General features: G+C 33.5%; 1 protein-coding gene across 1 annotated transcript in view; it reads left to right on the plus strand.

The window, feature by feature from the left end:
* The window catches only part of LOC101895963 (putative uncharacterized protein DDB_G0292292), a 78,708-nt gene that overhangs the window by 25,247 nt on the left and 32,374 nt on the right, over positions 1 to 21,087 (plus strand). The window contains exon 3 of the mRNA XM_059122539.1: positions 2,465 to 2,636. Within this exon, the coding sequence (XP_058978522.1) occupies positions 2,465 to 2,636 (172 nt within the window). The remainder of the gene's footprint in view (positions 1 to 2,464; positions 2,637 to 21,087) is intronic.

Raw genomic sequence — 21,087 nt, forward strand, 5'->3', positions numbered from 1 at the left:
AAAACAACAACACCTGCAAAAAAAATTAATGAAGTGTTTTTGGGTCGGCAACAAGGCATTAAGAAATTTAGATGCATACTTTTGGGAGTGGGCGGAGGGAGAAATAACAAAAAATATTATCCGGATAACATTTTTTCTATACGAAAATCTTATCCAGATAACATTTTTTTCTATATACGAAAATATTATCCGGATTACAATTTTTTTTATACGAAAATACTATCCGGATAACATTTTCTATTCAAAAACATTATCCGGACAAGATTTTCTATAGAAAATTTTTATCCGGATATGATTTTCTATAGAAAATTTTTATCCGGATACGATTTTCTATAAAAAATTTTTATCCGGATAAGATTTTCTATAGAAAATTTTTATCCGGTTAAGATTTTCTATAGAAAATTTTTATCCGGATAAGATTTTCTATAGAAAATTTTTATCCGGATAAGATTTTCTATAGAAAATTTTTATCCGGATATGATTTTCTATAGAAAATTTTTATCCGGATAAGATTTTCTATAGAAAATTATTATCCGGATATGATTTTCTATAGAAAATTTTTATCCGGATAAGATTTTCTATAGAAAATTATTATCCGGATATGATTTTCTTTAGAAAATTTTTATCCGGATATGATTTTCTATAGAAAAAATGTTATCCGGATAATATTTTCCGTATAGAAAAAATGTTATCCGGATAATATTTTTCGTATATAGAAAAAATGTTATCCGGATAATATTTTCCGTATAGAAAAAATGTTATCCGGATAAACTTTTTTCTATAGAAAACATTATCTGGATAATTTTTTTTCTATAGAAAATATTATCCGGATAAATTTTTTTCTATAGAAAATATTATCCGGATAAATTTTTTTCTATAGAAAATATTATCCGGATAAATTTTTTTCTATAGAAAATATTATCCGGATAAATTTTTTTCTATAGAAAATATTATCCGGATAATTTTTTTTCTATAGAAAATATTATCCGGATAAATTTTTTTCTATAGAAAATATTATCCGGATAATGTTTTCGTATAGAAAATATGTTATCCGGATAATATTTTTCGTATATAGAAAATATGTTATCCGGATAATATTTTCGTATATAGAAAAAATGTTATCCGGATAATATTTTTCGTATATAGAAAAAATGTTATCCGGATAATATTTTTCGTATATAGAAAAAATGTTATCCGGATAATATTTTCCGTATATAGAAAAAATGTTATCCGGATAATATTTTCCGTATAGAGAAAAAATGTTATCCGGATAATATTTTCCATATATAGAAAAATGTTATCCGGATAATATTTTCCGTATATAGAAAAAATGTTATCCGGATAATATTTTCCGTATATAGAAAAAATGTTATCGGGATAATATTTTCCGTATATAGAAAAAATGTTATCCGGATAATATTTTCCATATATAGAAAAAATGTTATCCGGATAATATTTTCCGTATAGAAAAAATGTTATCCGGATAATATTTTCCGTACAGAAAAAATGTTATCCGGATAATATTTTCGTATATAGAAAAAATGTTATCCGGATAATATTTTGCGTATATAGAAAAAATGTTATCCGGATAATATTTTCCGTATATAGAAAAAATGTTATCCGGATAATATTTTCCATATATAGAAAAAATGTTATCCGGATAATATTTTCCGTATAGAAAAAATGTTATCCGGATAATATTTTCCGTACAGAAAAAATGTTATCCGGATAATATTTTCGTATATAGAAAAAATGTTATCCGGATAATATTTTCCGTATATAGAAAAAATGTTATCCGGATAATATTTTCCGTATATAGAAAAAATGTTATCCGGATAATATTTTCCGTATATAGAAAAAAATGTTATAATATTTTTCGTATATAGAAAAAATTTTATCCGGATAATATTTTCCGTATAGAAAAAATGTTATCCGAATAATATTTTCCGTATAGAAAAAATGTTATCCGGATAAGATTTTCTATAGTTTTTCTATAGAAAATCTTATGCGGATAATTTTTTTTCTGAAAATCTTATCCGGATAACATATTGCGATAGAAAATAGAATCCGAATAAAATTTTTCTATAGAAAATATTATCCGAATAAAAATTTTCTATAGAAAATATTATCCGGATAATATTTTCCTATGGAAAACCTTATCCGGATAACATTTTCCTGTTGAAAACCTTATCCGGATAAAATTTTTCTATGAAAAACCTTATCCGGATAAAGTTTTCCATAGTATTTTCCACTTTTCTATGGAAAACCTTATTTTTCTATGGCAAATATTATCCGGATAACATTTTCCTGTAGCAAATATTATCCGGATAATATTATTTTTTGTATAGAAAATATTATCCGGATAATATTATCCATTAGAATAATTTTATTTAATTTTTTTTTTTCAAAAAAAATCCATTGTTTCAAAATTTAATTTTTCCCTCCTTTTAAATTTTCGTTTCAGAAACTGCCCTACTATTGCCGGCTGGCTTGTCTCACAGACGTCAAAGCAGGAACAGCAGCAACAATAATACCCAGCCGCATATTCACCATGACAACAACAGCAGTAGCAACAACAACAACAGCAATAACAACAACAGCAATCAACAAAAACATCAGCATCAGCATGAAGAAGAGTAAGTAGTAATCGCTTCAAATCAAACAACACAAATAACAATTTATTGCTGGTAACATAAATCCCAATAGAGAATACTCAACGAATGAATGAGAGGGAGAGAGAGAGAGCAATCGGGCGGGAGAGGGGGGAGAGTTTTAATTTTAAGCTTTTAAGGAAATTGAATTGAAAATACCCGAGTATCGAAGGCAATGTAAACAAAGAGAGCTCTCTAGCTCTTCAATGGCAATGAGCATTGAACGGAAACGGAAACAACTACACACTCAGTTACACACACACACATGAGCACACACAGATGAGCACAAACATATGAGTGCAGCCCATCAATGTGGCTTCAAAAATCAATTTCAAATCAATGTTCAGTGCAAATAAATACCTTCTCCCATCCCAGTACTACCCTACCCTACCCTACCCTACCCCACCATAGCCTGTAATGCCAAGAACTAACAACTTTGCCCGTTATTGTTTTTTTCTGTTCTGGCTGCTCTTCATCTTCTGTTTCTCATATCCGTTTCGGTATAATATCGAAATGTAAAGAGCATTATGGCTGGTTGGTCCGATTTAAACTGGGTTAATTGTGGCCATACCTCTGGGAGCATTGCTGCAACTTGAAGTGTAGAAATCCTAGTTCCACACAAAAGTCCAGAAGTAAATTTCCGGAAAAAAAAACTCAAAAAAATATTGAAAAACCATTTCCACAGATTGCAGGCATTTCCATTGATTTCCGTTGCTGTAATATTTCCGCTTACAAGCCTCATCTGTCATGCGATGAATTAGCATAAATCCTTGGAAAAGTGTTCACCTTACCGTAACACCCCTTCTTGCGTCCCAAACACAAAATCGATGAAAGTAACAAAATTTAAAAAAAGAAAAAGGGAAAACGGTTGGAAAAACTTCAGACGCAAAGGACAAAAAAAAAGTATCGATGAAAAGTTTTAAAACATCAACTGAGAAAAGTCACTGAACATCAGTGCCAAAGTTCTGCAATTGAAATTGAAAAAGAGAAACAATAAAATCGGAAACTAGAACTAACAAAGAAGGCCAAAAGGTCTTCTCTGGAAAGACCAGAAGGTCTTGTCAGAGAAGAACAACAACACCTCTGCTTGTAGGTGATCATAAAATATCAGATATTTTTCTGGCAATAGATTATGCTCACAGAGCGGCAGAAGGCTTTCTTTCTTTAAAGAGAACAAACAAGTTTTTCCTCTTCAGAGAAGAGCAAAAGGTCAGAGAAGAGCACAAGGTTTTCATTTTCTTAGAGAAGAGCAGAAGATCTTCTTCTCTTCGGACAAGACCGTACTGTCTTTTTCTTCTTCTCAGAGATGAGCATAAGGTCTTCTTCTCTTCAGACAAAAAGAGAAGGTTTTCTTATTCTCAGAGAAGAGCAGAAGTTATTTTTCTCTTCAGAGAAGAGCAGAAGTTCTTCTTCCCCTCTCTTTTGTGCTTTCCTCTCACAGAAGAAAGAAAAGGCCAGCAGGTATTCTCAGAAAAGAACTACAATACATCCGCTCGTAGGCAATCATAAAAGATCAGATTATTTTCTGCCATAGATTGTCAGAATGTCTACTGCTCATAGAGCGGCAGAGAAGAGCAGAAGGTATCCTTTTTCTCTTCAAGAAGAGCTGAAGAATCAGAGAAGAGTAGAAGGTCTTCTTCTCTTCGGAAAAGACCAGACTGTCTTTTTCATCTTCTCAGAGATGAGCAAAAGGACTTCTTCTCTTCAGAGAAGAAGAGAAAGGTTTCTTTTTCTCAGAAAAGAGCAGTAGCTCTTCTTCCCTTCAGAGAAGAGCAGAAGTTTTTCTTCTTCTCAGAGAAGAGCAGAAGGTATTCTTCCCCTCTCTTTTCTGCTCGCCTCTCACAGAAGAAAGAAAAGGCCAACAGGTATTCTCAGAGAAGAACAAAACTACCTCTGCTTGTAGGCGATCATAAAATAGCAGATATTTTTCTGGCCATAGATTATCAGAACTTCTACTGCTCATGTAGTGGCAGAAGGTTTTCTTTATCTCAGAGAAGAGCAGAAGGTATCCTTTTTCTCTTCAAGAAGAGCAGAAGATTCAGAGAAGAGCACAAGGTTTTACTTTTCTCAGAGAAGAGCAGAAGGTCTTCTTCTCTTCGGAAAAGACCAGACTTTCTTTTTCTTCTTCTCAGAGATGAGCAAAAGGTCTTCTTCTCTTCAGAGAAGAAGAGAAGGTTTTCTTATTCTCAGAGGGGAGCAGAAGCTCTTCTTCTTCTTAGGTAAGAGCAGAAGTGTTTTTTCCCTTTAGAGAAGAGCAGCAGGTATTCTTCCCCTCTCTTTTCTGCTCTCCTCTCACAGAAGGAAGAAAAGACCAGCAGTTATTCTCAGAGAAGAACTACAATACATCCGCTCGTAGGCAATCATAAAAGAGCAGATACTTTTCTGTCCATAGATTATCAGAATGTATACTGCTCATAGAGCGCCAGAAGGTTTTCTTTATCTCAGAGAAGAGCAGAAGGTATCCTTTTTCTCTTCAAGCAGATCAGAAGATTCAGAAAAGAGCACAAGGTTTTCTTTTTCTTAGAGAAGAGCAGAAGATCTTCTTCTCTTCGGAAAACACCAGACTGTCTTCTTCTTCCTCTCAGAAATCGGCAAAAGGTCTTCTTCTCTTCAGAAAAGAAAAGGTTTTCTTTTTCTCAGAGAAGAGCAGAAGGTCTTCTTCTCTTCAGAAAAGAGCAGAAGTTCTTCTTCTCTTCAGAGAAGAGCAGAAGGTATTCTTAGCCTCTCTTTTCTGCCCTCTTCTTACATAAGAAAGAAGGGGCCAGCAGGCATTCTCAGAGAAGAGTAACAATACATCCGCTCGTTGGCAATAATAAAACAGCAGATTATTTTCTGCCATAGATTATCAGAATGTATACAGAAGATTCAGAGAAGAGCATAAGGTTTTCTTTTTCTTAGAGAAGAGCAGAAGATCTTCTTCTCTTCGGACAAGACCGGACTGTCTTTTTCTTCTTCTGAGAGATGAGCAAAACTTTTGTTCGCATTTATTACCCGATTGCGATGAAATTTTCCAAACAACATTTGTTTGGCCCAGGGACGAACCCTATTGAAATTGGAGATAATCGGTAAAAATTTGGATATAGCTCCCATATATAACTTCGTCCGATTTGCCTTTTATTGTAATATCAGCCGAATAGTATGGAATTTTGCACATACAGCCAAATTAGGCCTGAAAATATGTATGCCAAATTTGATCGAAATCGGTTCAGATATAGCTATAGCTCCCTTGTATATTGTTCATCCGATTTGTTATTTTTGTCCTCTGCAGCCGTAATATGCACTCTGTAACAACAATATTTGGAGAAATATAGCAACTACAGCTCAGAAATACCTTTGCTAATTTTTATCGAGATCGGTTCGGATTTGGGATATATCTCCCATATATAACTTCGTCCGATTTACCTTTTATTGTGGACCAAACGTCTAATATTTGCCCAAATGGGATGAAATTCGGCACTTACGATCGAATTGAGTCTAGAAGCTAGTATGTCAAATTTGGTGAAGATCGGTTCAGATATAGCTATAGCTCCCTTGTATATTATTCATCCGATTTTTTATTTTTGTCCTCCGCAGTCGTAATATGCACTCGGTAACAACAATATTTGGGGAAATATATCAAATACAGCTCAGAAATACCTTTGCTAAATTTTATGGAGATCGATTCCGATTTGGATATATCTCCCATATATAACTTCGTCCGATTTACCTTTTATTGTGCACCAAACGTCTAATATTTGCCCAAATGGCATGAAAGTTGGCACTTACGATCGAATTAAGTCTAGAAGCTAGTATGTCAAATTTGATGAAGATCGGTTCAGATATAGCTATAGCTCCCTTGTATATTTTTCATCCGATTTGTTGTATTTGTTACCCACAGCCGTAATATGCACTCCGTAACAACGATATTCAGGGAAATATATGAAATACAGTTCTGAAATATATTTGCCAAATTTTATCGAGATCGGTTCGGATTTGGGATATATCTCCCATATATAACTTCGTCCGATTTACCTGTTATTGTGCACAAAACGTCTAATATTTGTCCAAATGACATGAAATTTGGCACATACGACCGAATTGAGTCTAGAAGCTAGTATGTCAAATTTGGTGAATATCGGTTCAGATATAGCTATAGCTCCCTTGTATATTGTTCATCCGATTTGTTGTTTTTGTCCTCCGCAGCCGTAATATGCAGTCGGTAACAATGATATTCAGGGAAATACAGGAAATACAGCTCAGAAATATATTTGCCAAATTTTATGGAGATCAGTTCGGATTTGGGATATATCTCCCATATATAACTTCGTCCGATTTACCTGTTATTGTGCACCAAACGTCTAATATTTGCCCAAATGCCATGAAATTTGGCACTTACGACCGAATTGAGTCTAGAAGCTAATATGTCAAATTTGATGAAGATCGGTTCAGATATAGCTATAGCTCCCTTGTATATTGTTCATCCGATTTGTTATTTTTGTCCTCCGCAGCCGTAATATGCACTCTGTAACAACAATATTTGGGGAAATTTATCAAATACAGCTCAGAAATACCTTTGCTAAATTTTAACGAGATCGGTTCGGATTTGGGATATATCTCCCATATATAACTTCGTCCGATTTACCTGTTATTGTGCACCAAACGTCTAATATTTGCCCAAATGCCATGAAATTTGGCACTTACGACCGAATTGAGTCTAGAAGCTAATATGTCAAATTTGATGAAGATCGGTTCAGATATAGCTATAGCTCCCTTGTATATTGTTCATCCGATTTGTTATTTTTGTCCTCCGCAGCCGTAATATGCACTCCGTAACAACAATATTTGGGGAAATATAGCAAATACAGCTCAGAAATGCCTTTGCAAAATTTTATTGAAATCGGTCCGGATTTAGGATATATCTCCCATATATAACTTCGTCCGATTCATAATTAATTGTGCACCAAACTTGTAATATTTGTCCAAATGGGATGAAATTTGGCACTTACGACCGAATTGAAGCTAGAAGCTAGTATGTCAAATTTGGTGAAGATCGGTTCAGATATAGCTATAGCTCCCTTGTATATTGTTCATCCGATTTGTTGTTTTTGTCCTCCGCAGCCGTAATATGCAGTCGGTAACAATGATATTCAGGGAAATACAGGAAATACAGCTCAGAAATATATTTGCCAAATTTTATCGAGATCGGTTCGGATTTGGGATATATCTCCCGCATATAACTTCGTCGGCCGCGCCCGACTTTAAGACTTTCTTTACTGGGATATTTAAACCCTAATGACACTTCCATGAATTCCGTCTTTTTTTCAAAGTCGAAATGATGGATTTCCCTTCAGCGGAAATTGTTCTCGGCACTTAGCTACGAAAAATAAAATGCGAAGAGATTTGTCGCCAAATTTATTTTGAAAAAAAAAAAAAATACAGGTCCTAAGCTTTGGAAACATATTCAATGGCTTCGGTGAAATTCAATTCATTTGTTTTTTATTTTTTAATTTTTTTTGTTTTTTTTTTGTTTTTTTTTTTTTTTCTTTGAATTTTCTAAAAATAACCAACTCCAAACTGAATGGACCATTAGTCCATTGTTCTCCGTTCATTCCTTCCAATAAAGGTTATTTTGAATGGGCCAAGAAAACGCTGGCCCATTAAGGAAATAAAATCAAATAGTTGGCAGTTTTGTCTAATCCCCAGGGGGGTTGGGGGAGGGGAGTTTTGTTTAAATCTCCGATTTGTTGAATGAATTTATTTTTCAATGTTTGTTTCGATTTTTATTTTTCGTTTCACCCAGTTTTGAGTCTGAAATGTCTTTGGCCTTAAATGGCTTCATTATTTTTGTTGTTGTTGTGTTTCGTTGTTGCTGTGATTTTCCTGTACTCTGTCGAATAAGTGTCCTTTCATTTCCGTTTCCGGCTTAGCCTGGCTAACCCCATACCCATATCGCTTTTTGTGTTATTCGAACAATTCAATGGCCTTTATTGTTGTTGTTGTTATTTTTGCTGCTGCTGCTGCTGCTTTTCCACAGCTCTCAACAATTTCATGCTTTAATGAGCTTTGAAGCTGGCCTTTTTCCTGCCATTAAAGCGGAAATGAAAGAGAGATGCTTAACTAAAGCAAAATCAATGAGGAAAACAGAAAAACTCACAATAGTTACAACGCTTCATTGTTTTCCAATCTATCCTCCCTTGGCTCCTCCATGGATCGTTAATTTTGTTGTTCAATGGTGGCCAGCTCCATGGTATGGCTGGGCTGGGCTGCTGTCTTCTGTCAACAGTTGGAAAACATGTTGCTCAGCGTAACAAAGTTGCCATAAAATTGGTTTGCAATCCTTTGGCTTCTTTTTTTTTATACCCTCCACCATTGTATGGAGGGTATAATAAGTTTGTCATTCCATTTGTAACACCTCGAAATATACATTTTAGACCCCACAAGGTATATATATATTCTTGATCAGTAGTATGAAGTAGGTTGATAAAAGTTTACCCAAATGTGTATCATGTCTGCAGGACTTTTGGTATTGAAAATGGGCTATGTAGGTCCACATCTTCGTATAGCCCCCATATAAGGGTACCCCCCGATATGCGGTATTTTGGTTATTTTAGGGACATTATTTATCGGAATGGTTTCAAATTTGGTATTTAAAGCTCGTAATGGATACTACAGCCTATGGCAGAAAATTGTCTGTGCAGGTCCACGTCTTTGTATAGCCCCCATATAAGGGTATCTCCCGATATTCGGTATTTTGGTGATGTTCGCCACAGTTTTTACCGGAATTATTTCAAAATCGGTATTTAAAGTTCGCAATAGATACTACGCCTAAAGACAGAAAATTGTCTGTGCGGGTCCACGTCTTCATATAGCCCCCATATAAGGGTACCTCCCTCTATTCGGTATTTTGATGATTTTAGCGACATTATTTACCGGAATTGTTTCAAATTTGGTATTTGAAGTTCGTAATTGATACTTTAGCCTAAGACAGAAAATAGTCTGTGCAGGTCTACGTCTTCGTATAGTCTCCATGTAACGGTACCGCCCAATATTCGGTATTTTGCTGATTTTAGCGACATTATTCACCGGAATTGTTTCAAAATTGGTATTTAAAGTTCGCAATAGATACTACGACTAAAGATAGAAAATGGGCCATGTAGGTCCACGTCTTCGTATAGCCCCCATATACCAGTACCTCCCGATATTCGGTATATTGATGATTTTAGCTACATTATTTACCGGAATTGTTTCAAATGTGGCATTCGAAGTTCGTAATGGATACTACAGCTTATGCCAGAAAATTGTCTGTGCAGGTCCACGTCTTCGTATAGCCCCCATGTAGCCTTACCTCCCGATATGCGGTATTTTGATGATTTTCGAGACATTTTCCAGCGGAAATGTTTCAAATTTGGTGCTCGAAGATCGTAATTTATACTACAGCCTATGACAGAAAATTATGTGTGCAGGTCCACGTCTTCGCATAGCCCCCATATAACGGTACCCCCCCAATATTCGGTATTTTGATGATTTTAGCGCCATTTTTTACCGGAATTGTTTCAAATTTCGCATTTCAAGTTCGTAATAGATACTACAGCCTATGACAGAAAACTGTCTATGCAGGTGCACGGCTTCGTATAGCCCTCATATAAGGGTACCTCCCGATATTCGGTATTTTGATGATTTTAGCGACATTATTTGCCGGAATTATTTCAAATTTCGCATATGAAGTTCGTAATGGATACTAAAGCATGGGACAGAAAATGGGCCATGTAGGTCCACGTCTTCGTATAGCCCCCATATAACGGTACCCCCCGATATTCGGTATTTTGATGATTTTAGGGATATTATTCATCGGAATGGTTTCAAATTTGGCACTTGAAGTTCGAAATATATACTACAGCCCAAAACAGAAAATGGTCCATGTAGGTCCACGTCTTCGTATAGCCCCCATATCAAGGTACCTCCCGATATTCGGTATTTTGATGATTTAAGCGACATTATTTACCGGAATTGTTTCAAATTTCGCATTTGAAGTTCGTAATGGATGCTACAGCCTATGACAGAAAATTGTCTGTATACATCCACGTCTTCGTATAGCCCCCATATAACGGTACCCCTCGATATTCGGTATTTTGATGATTTTAGCGACATTATTTACCGGAATTGTTTCAAATTTCGCATTTGAAGTTCGTAATGGATGCTACAGCATATGACAGAAAATTGTCTGTGTAGGTTCACGTCTTCGTATAGCCCCCATATACCAGTACCTCCCGATATTCGGTATTTTGATGATTTTAGCGCCATTTTTTACCGGAATTGTTTCAAATTTCGCATTTCAAGTTCGTAATAGATACTACAGCCTATGACAGAAAACTGTCTGTGCAGGTGCACGGCTTCGTATAGCCCTCATTTAAGGGTACCTCCCGATATTCGGTATTTTGATGATTTTAGCGACATTATTTGCCGGAATTATTTCAAATTTCGCATATGAAGTTCGTAATGGATACTAAAGCATAGGACAGAAAATGGGCCATGTAGGTCCACGTCTTCGTATATCCCCCATATCAAGGTACCTCCCGATATTCGGTATTTTGATGATTTAAGCGACATTATTTACCGGAATTGTTTCAAATTTCGCATTTGAAGTTCGTAGTGGATGCTACAGCCTATGACAGAAAATTGTCTGTATACATCCACGTCTTCGTATAGCCCCCATATGGCGGAACCCCCGATATTCGGTATTTTGATGATTTAAGCGACATTATTTACCGGAATTGTTTCAAATTTCGCATTTGAAGTTCGTAACGGATACCACAGCCTATGCCAGAAAATTGTCTGTGTAGGTTCACGTCTTCGTATAGCCCCCATATAGCGGAACCCCCGATATTCGGTATTTTGATGATTTTAGCGACATTATTTGCCGGAATTATTTCAAATTTTGTATTTGAAGTTCGTAATGGATGCCACAGCCTATGCCAGAAAATTGTCTGTGCAGGTCCACGTTTTATAACCCTCATGGCACCTCCCTATGTTCGGTATTTTTCTGATTTAAATTAATTATAAACAGATTTTTTTAAATTTTCGCATTAGAATATTGTAATAGCTTGTAACAAAATCGCCTATGCAGGTCCACGTCGTCGTATAGAACCTAATAAACGGCTACATTCGGTGTTTTTAAGATTTTAACAGAATTTTTAACCGATTCTATTTTTTTGAAAATTGCCAAATTTTAGCATATGGTGGAGGGTATTCAAAGTTCGGCCCGGCCGAACATACAGCTTTTTTGAAAACTCTCAATCACCCCCTCCATTCCCCTCCCCCTCCGCACCCCTCCTCCAATCCCCCATAAAACTTTAGCCAGCCATAACTGCAAGATAGAGAACTTTTTAATCTAAAATAGTGAAAACAATAAAGAAGACGAGGAAAACTATGATGACTGCAATGTTGATGGCCACAACAACAAGGATAACAACAAATAGTTTCCATTTACTTTTACAACAAGAAAAAAAACTTGCCACCAAAACAACAACAACGTACCACATAATATTATGACAGTTTTAGTTTGTTTTAGATACAGATTACTTTTATGTAACGGAACCGGAAGGGAGGAGATACAGGAGGGAGAGGACACAAGAAGAGACAAGTATCAGCATTAACGGGATGTATTGAGAACTTGGATGAAATTTTAGAAAAAAAAAAGGAATGGATAGATTAGTTGCAGGTTATAAAAATTGAATGGGGAACATTGGGGAAAAATTGTTGGTCTTAAAAAAAATAATCCTCGGAGGTTGAAAAAAAAAATGTCATAGGACTAGGAGACCTTCATCGGCCTCGAAGACCTGCAAAATTTTACAGAAAATTGTTTATAGGCCCCGGAGGCTTATAAAATGTAATAGAAATTTTTTTCGTGGACCTTGGTGATACATAAATTTTATCGAAAATTTTTGGAGGCCCATAAAATTTATAGGAAATTTTTCGTAGGCTACAGAGGCATATAAAATTTGAAAGAATATTTATCGTGGGCCTTACAAGCCAATAAAATGTTTTAGGAAAATTTTCTTAGGACTTGGAGGCCTTTAAAATTTGATAGAATATTGTTCATAGGTTCCGGAGGCCTATAAAATTGTATAGGAAATTTTTCTTAGGCCTTGGAGGCCTAATACATTTTTAGGTAATTTTGATGTAGGCATTGGAGGCCTATAAAATTTTGTAAAAAAATTTTCGTAGGGCCATAAAATATTATAGGAAATATAATGTAGGCTCCGAAAGCCTATAAAATAGCATCGGAAAATTTTCGTAGACCTAGGAGGCATATACAATTTTATAGCGAATTTTTCGTAGGCCTTGGAAGCCTATAAAATTTTATAGGACATTTTTCGTAAGTCCCGGAGACCCATTTAATTTCTTAGAACAATTATTGTAGGCCTTGAAGGCCTCTAAAATTTCATAAGAAATTTTTCATAGGCCCTGGAGGCCTATAAAATTGTATAGGAGATTTTTCGTAAGTTCCGGATACCCATAAAATTTCATAGAAAATTTATCGTAGGCCTTGGAGGTCTATTACATTTAATTGGATATTTTTCGTAGGCCCGGAGGTCTATAAAATTGCATAGGAAAATTTTGGTAGACCTATAAAATTTTATAGAAAATTTTCGCAGGCCTATAAATTTTTATAGGACATTTTTCGTAGCCTCCGGAGGGTTATAAAATTGTATATGAATTTTTTTGGAGGCTCCGAAGCCTTTACAAAATTTTATAAGAAATTTTTCGTAGGGTCATAAAATGTTATAGGAAATGTAATGTAGGCTCCGAAAGCCTATAAAATTGCATAGGAAAATTTTCGTAGGCCTAGGAGGCATATAAAATTTTATAGGACATTTTTCGTAGGCCCTGGAGACCGAAGCTTACGAAATACTCCAGAGGCCTATAAAATATAATAGGAAATTTTTCGTAGCCCTTGGAGGTCTATAAGATTTTATAGAATTTTCGTAAATCCCGGAGACCCATAAAATTTCATAGGAAATTTTTCGTGAGCCGTGGAGGCCCATTAAATTTTATAGTTAATAGTTTCGTAGGCCTGGAGGCCCATAAAATTTTATAGGAAATTTTTAGTAGGCCTGGAGGCCTATACAATTTTGTAAAAAAATTCGTAGGCCTTGAAGGCCTATCAAATTTTATAAAAAAATATATCGTAGGCCCTGGAGGTCTATACAATTGTATGAAAAAAAATTTTGTAGGCTCCGGAGGCCCATAAAATTGTATAGGGTACTTTTCGCAGGCTCCGGAGGCCTATAAAATGACATAGGAAAACGTTCGTGGGCTCCGGAGATCTATAACGTTTCATAGGAAAATTTTCGTAGGCCTTGGAGGCTTATAAAACTTTATAGGAAATTCTTCGAAGACCAAAAAAACTTCATAAAAGAATTTTTTTGGCCTATAAAATTGTATAAGAATTTTTTTGTAGGCTCCGGAGGTCAATATAATTTCATGAGAAATTATTCGTAGGCCTATAAAATTTTATAGAAAATTTTACGCAAGCCCCGGAGGCCAATAAAATTTCCTAAGACATTTTTCAAAGGTCCTGGAGGCTTACACGTTTTTTATAGAAAACTTTTCGTAGGGCTATAAAATTTTATAGAAAATTTATTGTTGGCCTTGGAGTCCTATAAAATTGTATAGGAAATTTTTCGTAGGCTCTGGAGGTCTATAATTTTTTTTAGAAAATATTTTGTAGGCCCCGCATGGCTATAAATCTTCATAGGAAATTTTTATAGACCCTTGAGCAATATAAAATTTTATAGAAAATTTATCGTAGGCTGGAGAATTATAAAATTTCATAGGAAATTTTTTTAGGTCCCGGAGGGCTATAAAATTTCATAGGCCTTGGAGGCATATAAAATTGTATAAAAAAATATGGTAGGCTCCGAAGGCCTATAAAATTTGATAGGAATTTTTTCGTAGCCCTTGGAGGCCTATAAAATTTTATAGGAAATTTTTCGTAAGTTCGGGAGACCCATAAAATTTTTTAGAACAATTATTGTAGGCCTTGAAGGCCTCTAAAATTTCATAAGAAATTTTTCGTAGGCCCTGGAGGCCTATAAAATTGTATAGGAGATATTTCGTAAGTTCCGGATACCCATAAAATTTCATAGAAAATTTATCGTACGCCTTGGAGGCCTATTACATTTTATTGGATATTTTTCGTAGGCCCGGAGGTCTATAAAATTGCATAGGAAAATTTTGGTAGACCTATAAAATTTTATAGAAAATTTTCGCAGGCCTATAAATTTTTATAGGATATTTTTCGTAGGCTCCGGAGTGTTATAAAATTGTATATGCATTTTTTTGGAGGCTCCGGAGAATATACAAAATTTTATAAGAAATTTTTCGTAGGGCCATAAAGTGTTATAGGAAATATAATGTAGGCTCCGAAAGCCTATAAAATTGCATTGGAGAATTTTTGTAGGTCTAGAGGCATATAAAATTTTATAGGAAATTTTGCGTAGGCCTTGGAAGCCTATAAAATATAATAGGAAATTTTTCGTAGCCCTTGGAGGTCTATAAAATTTTATAGAAATTTTTTCGTAAGTCCCGGAGACCCATAAAATTTCATAGGACATTTTTCGTGAGCCGTGGAGGCCCATAAAATTTTATAGTTAATTTTCGTAAGTCTGGAGGCCCATAAAATTTTATAGAAACTTTTTATTAGGACCGGAGGCCTATAAAATTTTATAAAAAAAAATTTCGTAGGCCTTTGTGGTCTATCAAATTTGATAAAAAAAATATATATCGTAGGCCCTGGAGGCCTATACAATTGTATGGAAAAATTTTTGTAGGTTCCGGAGGCCTATAAAATTGTAAAGGAAAATTTTCGTAGGCTTCGGAGATCTATAACATTTCATAGAAAATTTTTCGTAGGCCTAGGAGGCTTATAACACTTTATAGGAAATTCCACGAAGACCAATAAAACTTCATATTTTTTTTTTCGTAGGCTCCGGAGGCCTATACAATTTCATGAGAAATTTTTCGTAGGCCTATAGATTTTTATAGAAAATTTTTCGTAAGCCCCGGAGGCCAATAAAATTTGCTAGGAAATTTTTCAAAGGTCCTGGAGGCTTACACGATTTGATAGAAAACTTTTCGTGGGGCTATAAAATTGTATAAAAAAAATTTAATGTTAGCCTTGGAGTCCTATAAAATTGTATAGGAAATTATTCGTAGGCCCTGGAGGTCTATAATTTTTTTAGAAAATATTTTGTAGGCCCCGCAGGGCTATAAATCTTCATAGGAAATTTTTATAGGCCCTTGAGCAATATAAAATTTTATAGAAAATTTATCGTAGCCCTTGGTGATAGAGCTGATATAGAGCTGAAATTAAAAAAATAACCCTCAAAGGTGTTAAAAAAATTCATAGAAAAATTTCATAGGCCTATGAAGCCTTCATAGGTCTCAAAGGCCTGTAAAATTTTTCTGAAAATGGTTTTTATAGAAATTTTTTCATGGGCCCTAGGGGCACATAAAATTTTGTAGAAAAATTTTGGAGGCCCATAAAATTTTATAAGATTTTTGTTTTTAAACCTGGGACGGCTGTGAAATTTGACAGAAAATTTATTGTGGGCCTTGAAGGATTATAAAATTGTATAGGAAATTTTTCTAAATTTTATAGAAAAATTTTCATAGGCCTATAAAACTCTATAAGAAATTTTTCGTAGGCTCTGGAGACCTTTAAAATTGTATGTTTATTTTTAGTCCTTGAAAAAATATTATTTAAAATATCCACGTTTATTTCTGGTTCTCCAAAAAATATTTTAAAAAATCGAGGTCCTTGAAAAAATATTTTTTAAAAATCCACGTTTATTTTTGGTCCTTGAAAAAATATTTTTAAAAAATCCACGATTATTTTTAGTCCTTGAAAAAATATTTTTTAAAAGTCCACCTTTATTTCTCCTTTCTTTCTGGTACTTGAAAAAATATTTTTTAGAAATCCACGTTAATTTTTAGTCCTTGAAAAACTATTTTTTTAAAAATGCACGTTTATTTTTAGTCCTTGAAAAAATATTTTTTAAAAATCCACGTTTATTTTTAGTCCTTGAAAAAATAGTTTTTACTAATCCACGTTTATTTTTAGTCCTTGAAAAAATAGTTTTTACTAATCCACGTTTATCTTTAGTCCTTGAAAAAATATTTTTAAAAAATCCAAGTTCATTTCTAGTCCTTGAAAAAATATTTTTTAGAAATCCACGTTAATTTTTAGTCCTTGAAAAACTATTTTTTTAAAAATGCACGTTTATTTTTAGTCCTTGAAAAAATATTTTTTAAAAATCCACGTTTATTTTTAGTCCTTGAAAAAATAGTTTTTACTAATCCACGTTTATTTTTAGTCCTTGAAAAAATAGTTTTTACTAATCCACGTTTATTTTTAGTCCTTGAAAAAATATTTTTTAAAATCCACGTTTATCTTTAGTCCTTGAAAAAATATTTTTAAAAAATCCAAGTTCATTTCTAGTCCTTGAAAATATATTTTTTAGAAAGCCACGTTTATTTTTAGTCCTTAAAAAATATTTTTTCAATAACCCACGTTTATTTTTAGTCCTTGAAGAAAATATTTTTTAAAAATCCACGTTTATTTTTAGTCCTCGAAAAAATATTTTTTCAATAACCCACGTTTATTTTTAGTCCTTGAAAAAATATTTTTTAAAAAATTAAATTAAATTTTTTAAAAATCCACGTTTATTTTTAGTCCTTGAACAAATATTTTTTAAAAATCCAAGACCATTTGTAGTCCTTGAAAAAATATTTTTTAAAATCCACGTTTATTTTTATTCATTGAAGAAATTTTTTATAAAAATTCAGGTTTATTGGTAGTCCTTTAAATTTTTTTTTTTTAAACCCACGTTTATTTTTAGACTTAAAAAATATTTTTTAAAAATCCACATTTATTTTTAGTCCTTGAAAAAATATTTTTAAAAAGTCCACGTTTCGCAAACTCCGGAGGCCTGTAAAATTTCATAGGAAATTTTCCGTAGGCTCCGGATATCTATAAAATTTTATAGGATATTTTTCGTATGCCCCGGAGATCTATGAAATTACATAGGAAATTTGTCGTAGGATCGGAGGGTCTATGGATGATATAGAGCTAAAATTATCTTTTTTCACTCCAGGCGGTATTCGGCTTCCTGTTTCTATCCTTAACGTATCGGTGGCGCACCACGTTTTTTTAACTTGACCGGAAGTCACGCAAAATCATTAATATAATACATTCCAAAAAAATAATTTTTTCGGAAAAAAGTAAACATGGAATTTAAGAGACCGAATGGCATTTTTATGACTCTCTTGATTAAATAAGTCAATAAAATCCAGTAATAAATATGATACAATATTATTTGAAAATTGTTAAATCAAAATGACTTTCCAACATTTCTCCAACAGAGGTTGAATGACCTCTCAAAGGTATTTCTCTAAAAATTGGTTATTTCCTTTTCACTTCATTTCCCCCTGACTTAATTTGACTTGCTTTGTTTGTCTGTTGTTTTTTTTTTCCATTTTTTTTTTTTTTTGTTTTATATTCCATCCTACTTCTTGTCCTTGTCTTTGCTTTGTTTTGCATATTTCCTTTTGGGTGAGTTTATTTCGGCGAGTACATTGAATACATCTGTTACTGACATCATAACAATTTTTGAATATATTTTTTTGTTATTTCTCAAACTCATAAAACTGTATGACTTTTTCTTGTGTCTGTGTGTGTGCGTATGTGTGTCCCTTTTGTGTGACTCGAGACTCAATTGTTCGTTTGTGTTGTTTTTGGTGTTGACAATAAACAGAAATTTTGTTAAATTTACAATTTTATTTAAATTCAAATTTTATTTTAATGTCTGCAGCAATTCAGTTTTACGAGCATGGTAATTGTTGACACCAGCTAGGGCTAGAGGGGGAGGACGAACATTTTGGGCAGTTCAGAAGAGATCAATTTAAATATTAGTAATTTTATGCGACAATTTTAAAGTATTTCTAGTTCTCCAAAAAATATTAAAAAAAAATCCACGTTTATATCTGGTTCTGCAAAAAATATTTAAATAAAATCCAAGTCTATTTCTAGTTCTCCAAAAAATATTTTTTAAAAATCCAGGTTTATTTTTAGTCCTTGAAAAAAATATTTTTTAAAAATCCACGTTTATTTTTAGTCCTTGAAAAAAATATTTTTTAAAAATCCACGTTTATTTTTAGTCCTTGAAAAAAATATTTTTTAAAAATCCACGTTTATTTTTAGTCCTTGAAAAAAATATTTTTTAAAAATCCACGTTTATTTTTAGTCCTTGAAAAAAATATTTTTTAAAAATCCACGTTTATTTTTAGTCCTTGAAAAAAATATTTTTTAAAAATCCACGTTTATTTTTAGTCCTTGAAAAAAATATTTTTTAAAAATCCACGTTTATTTTTAGTCCTTGAAAAAATATTTTTTAAAAATCCACGTTTATTTTTAGTCCTTGAAAAAATATTTTTTAAAAATCCAAGTTTATTTTTAGTCTTTGAAAAAAAAATATTTTTTAAAAATCAACGTTTATTTTTAGTCCTTGAAAAAATATTTTTTAAAAATCCACGTTTATTTTTAGTCCTTGAAAAAATATTTTTTAAAAATCCACGTTTATAATTAGTCCTTGAAAAAATATTTTTTTAAAAATTAACGTTGACTTCTGTGATATTTTTTTTCTAATTTTAGCTTTCCTTGGCCATAATTAAATTTTGGTCTTTAAGTTAATATTTTCATTTTCAATTCTCCTGCCACCTCTTCTCATATTTTCCTGGAGATGTACAATTTTCTTTGCCAGGAAGATGATGTATTGCTTCCGGCCTTTTAAGTCCATTAGGTTGCCAAAGAAAATCCTCTGGCCAGGCATTAGCTTTCATTTGAAATTAAGAATTAACAGAGGAGTTTGTTTACAAAACCTTAAAACAAATCCTCACTCCTCTCCCTCCACCTTGCCTTTTTCTCGGCAATGGTAAGGTAAGTTAAGTTAAGAAAATTAAAAATAAAAATCCGCAAGAATTCTCCTGGGGATGGGAGGAAGTGGAAAACCACACTGGCCAACGACCAACAACCATATTTTACAAGACCACAAGCACACATTTGTTAGAATTTTCCATTTTCCCCACGGAACATTTTCTTTTCTTAATTAAAATATAAATTCTATTTTTGGTCTTTTTCCCCCAAGAGCTTTGGCATGGCTTAAATTCGAAATTTGAAGAGAAAAATGAGTCCCCAAATGCCTTTGAAATTATTTTAAGGAAAACCAAAATAATTCAGGGAAAATTTTCCATCTTGCTTTTCAATGCCCGGCCATTAGCTGGAAACTTTTTCTATTGGCCATCAATTGATTTTGGAATTTTCCACCTTTTGTTCGATTCAACTTTGCGATGCGTTTTTTATTTCCCAGGAAGTTTTCTGGTGATTGCAGGAAAAACTAAAACACCTTGCTTGTGTGTATGAGAGAGAGAGAGAGAGAGAGAGAGAAAGAGAGAGAGAGCTCATTGCACATTAAGCCACCGTTTAAAGTTTCTCAAGTTTTTCCTTCTCTACGACCCCCCTCCCACCATCCTTGCCATGGTTATCCAGTTTTTACAACATCTGTTTTATGGTCGTTTGTTTCACTATTTCCTTGTGCATGCAGCAACGTTTTGCCCAGCTTTAATGTCCTCCAGCCGCTTAACAGAAAATCATTTCACAGCATTTTATGGCTGCCATTCAGCGACAGCGACATTCTCCATTCTTTGGTATTCATGGAGTTGGCCAACTTTATGGTTTTTCTTTACATGCAATAAAGTGTGAGTGAGTGTAGGTGTGTGAGAGTGAGTGTGTGCGTGTCTTTTTTATGTGGGTGTAAATTATATGAATGAAAATGGGAGGGAGGGGAGGCTGTGGGAGGGTCTGACTTAAGCATTGACTTTTAAACTTAATTGTGTCGCCTCTTTTTTTAATTTCTTTAAACTGTTTCGTCATTTCAGTTGGGGGTAATAATAGTAAAATAACAACAACAATAACGAGAAAAAATAACAACAGCAGTACCGATTAAATGAGGATTTCATGAAAATTCAACAGCAGGATATTAAATTTTGATTATGTGTTTTTTTTGTTTTTTTTTTTTTTTTGCTTGGATTGTCTTGGAAATGTGATTTTAAAATGTCCAATAAATAGACATTCACTTTTCAAAAAAAAAAAAAAAAAAAAAAAAAAAAAAAAAAAAAAAAAAAAAAAAAACAAAGCTGTATGTTCGACCGGGCCGAACTTTGAATACCCTCCACCATTTGCAACAAATTTGGCAATTTTCAAAAAATTAAAATCCATTAAAAATTCCGTTAAAATCTTAAAAATTCCGAACGTAGCCGTAGATTAGCGTCTATACGAAGTCGTGGACCTGCACAGACAATTTTCTGTTTTAGGTTGTAGCATCCATGACGAACTTCA

The sequence above is a fragment of the Musca domestica genome, unplaced genomic scaffold (assembly GCF_030504385.1).
Source record: "Musca domestica strain aabys unplaced genomic scaffold, Musca_domestica.polishedcontigs.V.1.1 20, whole genome shotgun sequence".
Taxonomy (NCBI): Eukaryota; Metazoa; Arthropoda; class Insecta; order Diptera; family Muscidae; genus Musca; species Musca domestica.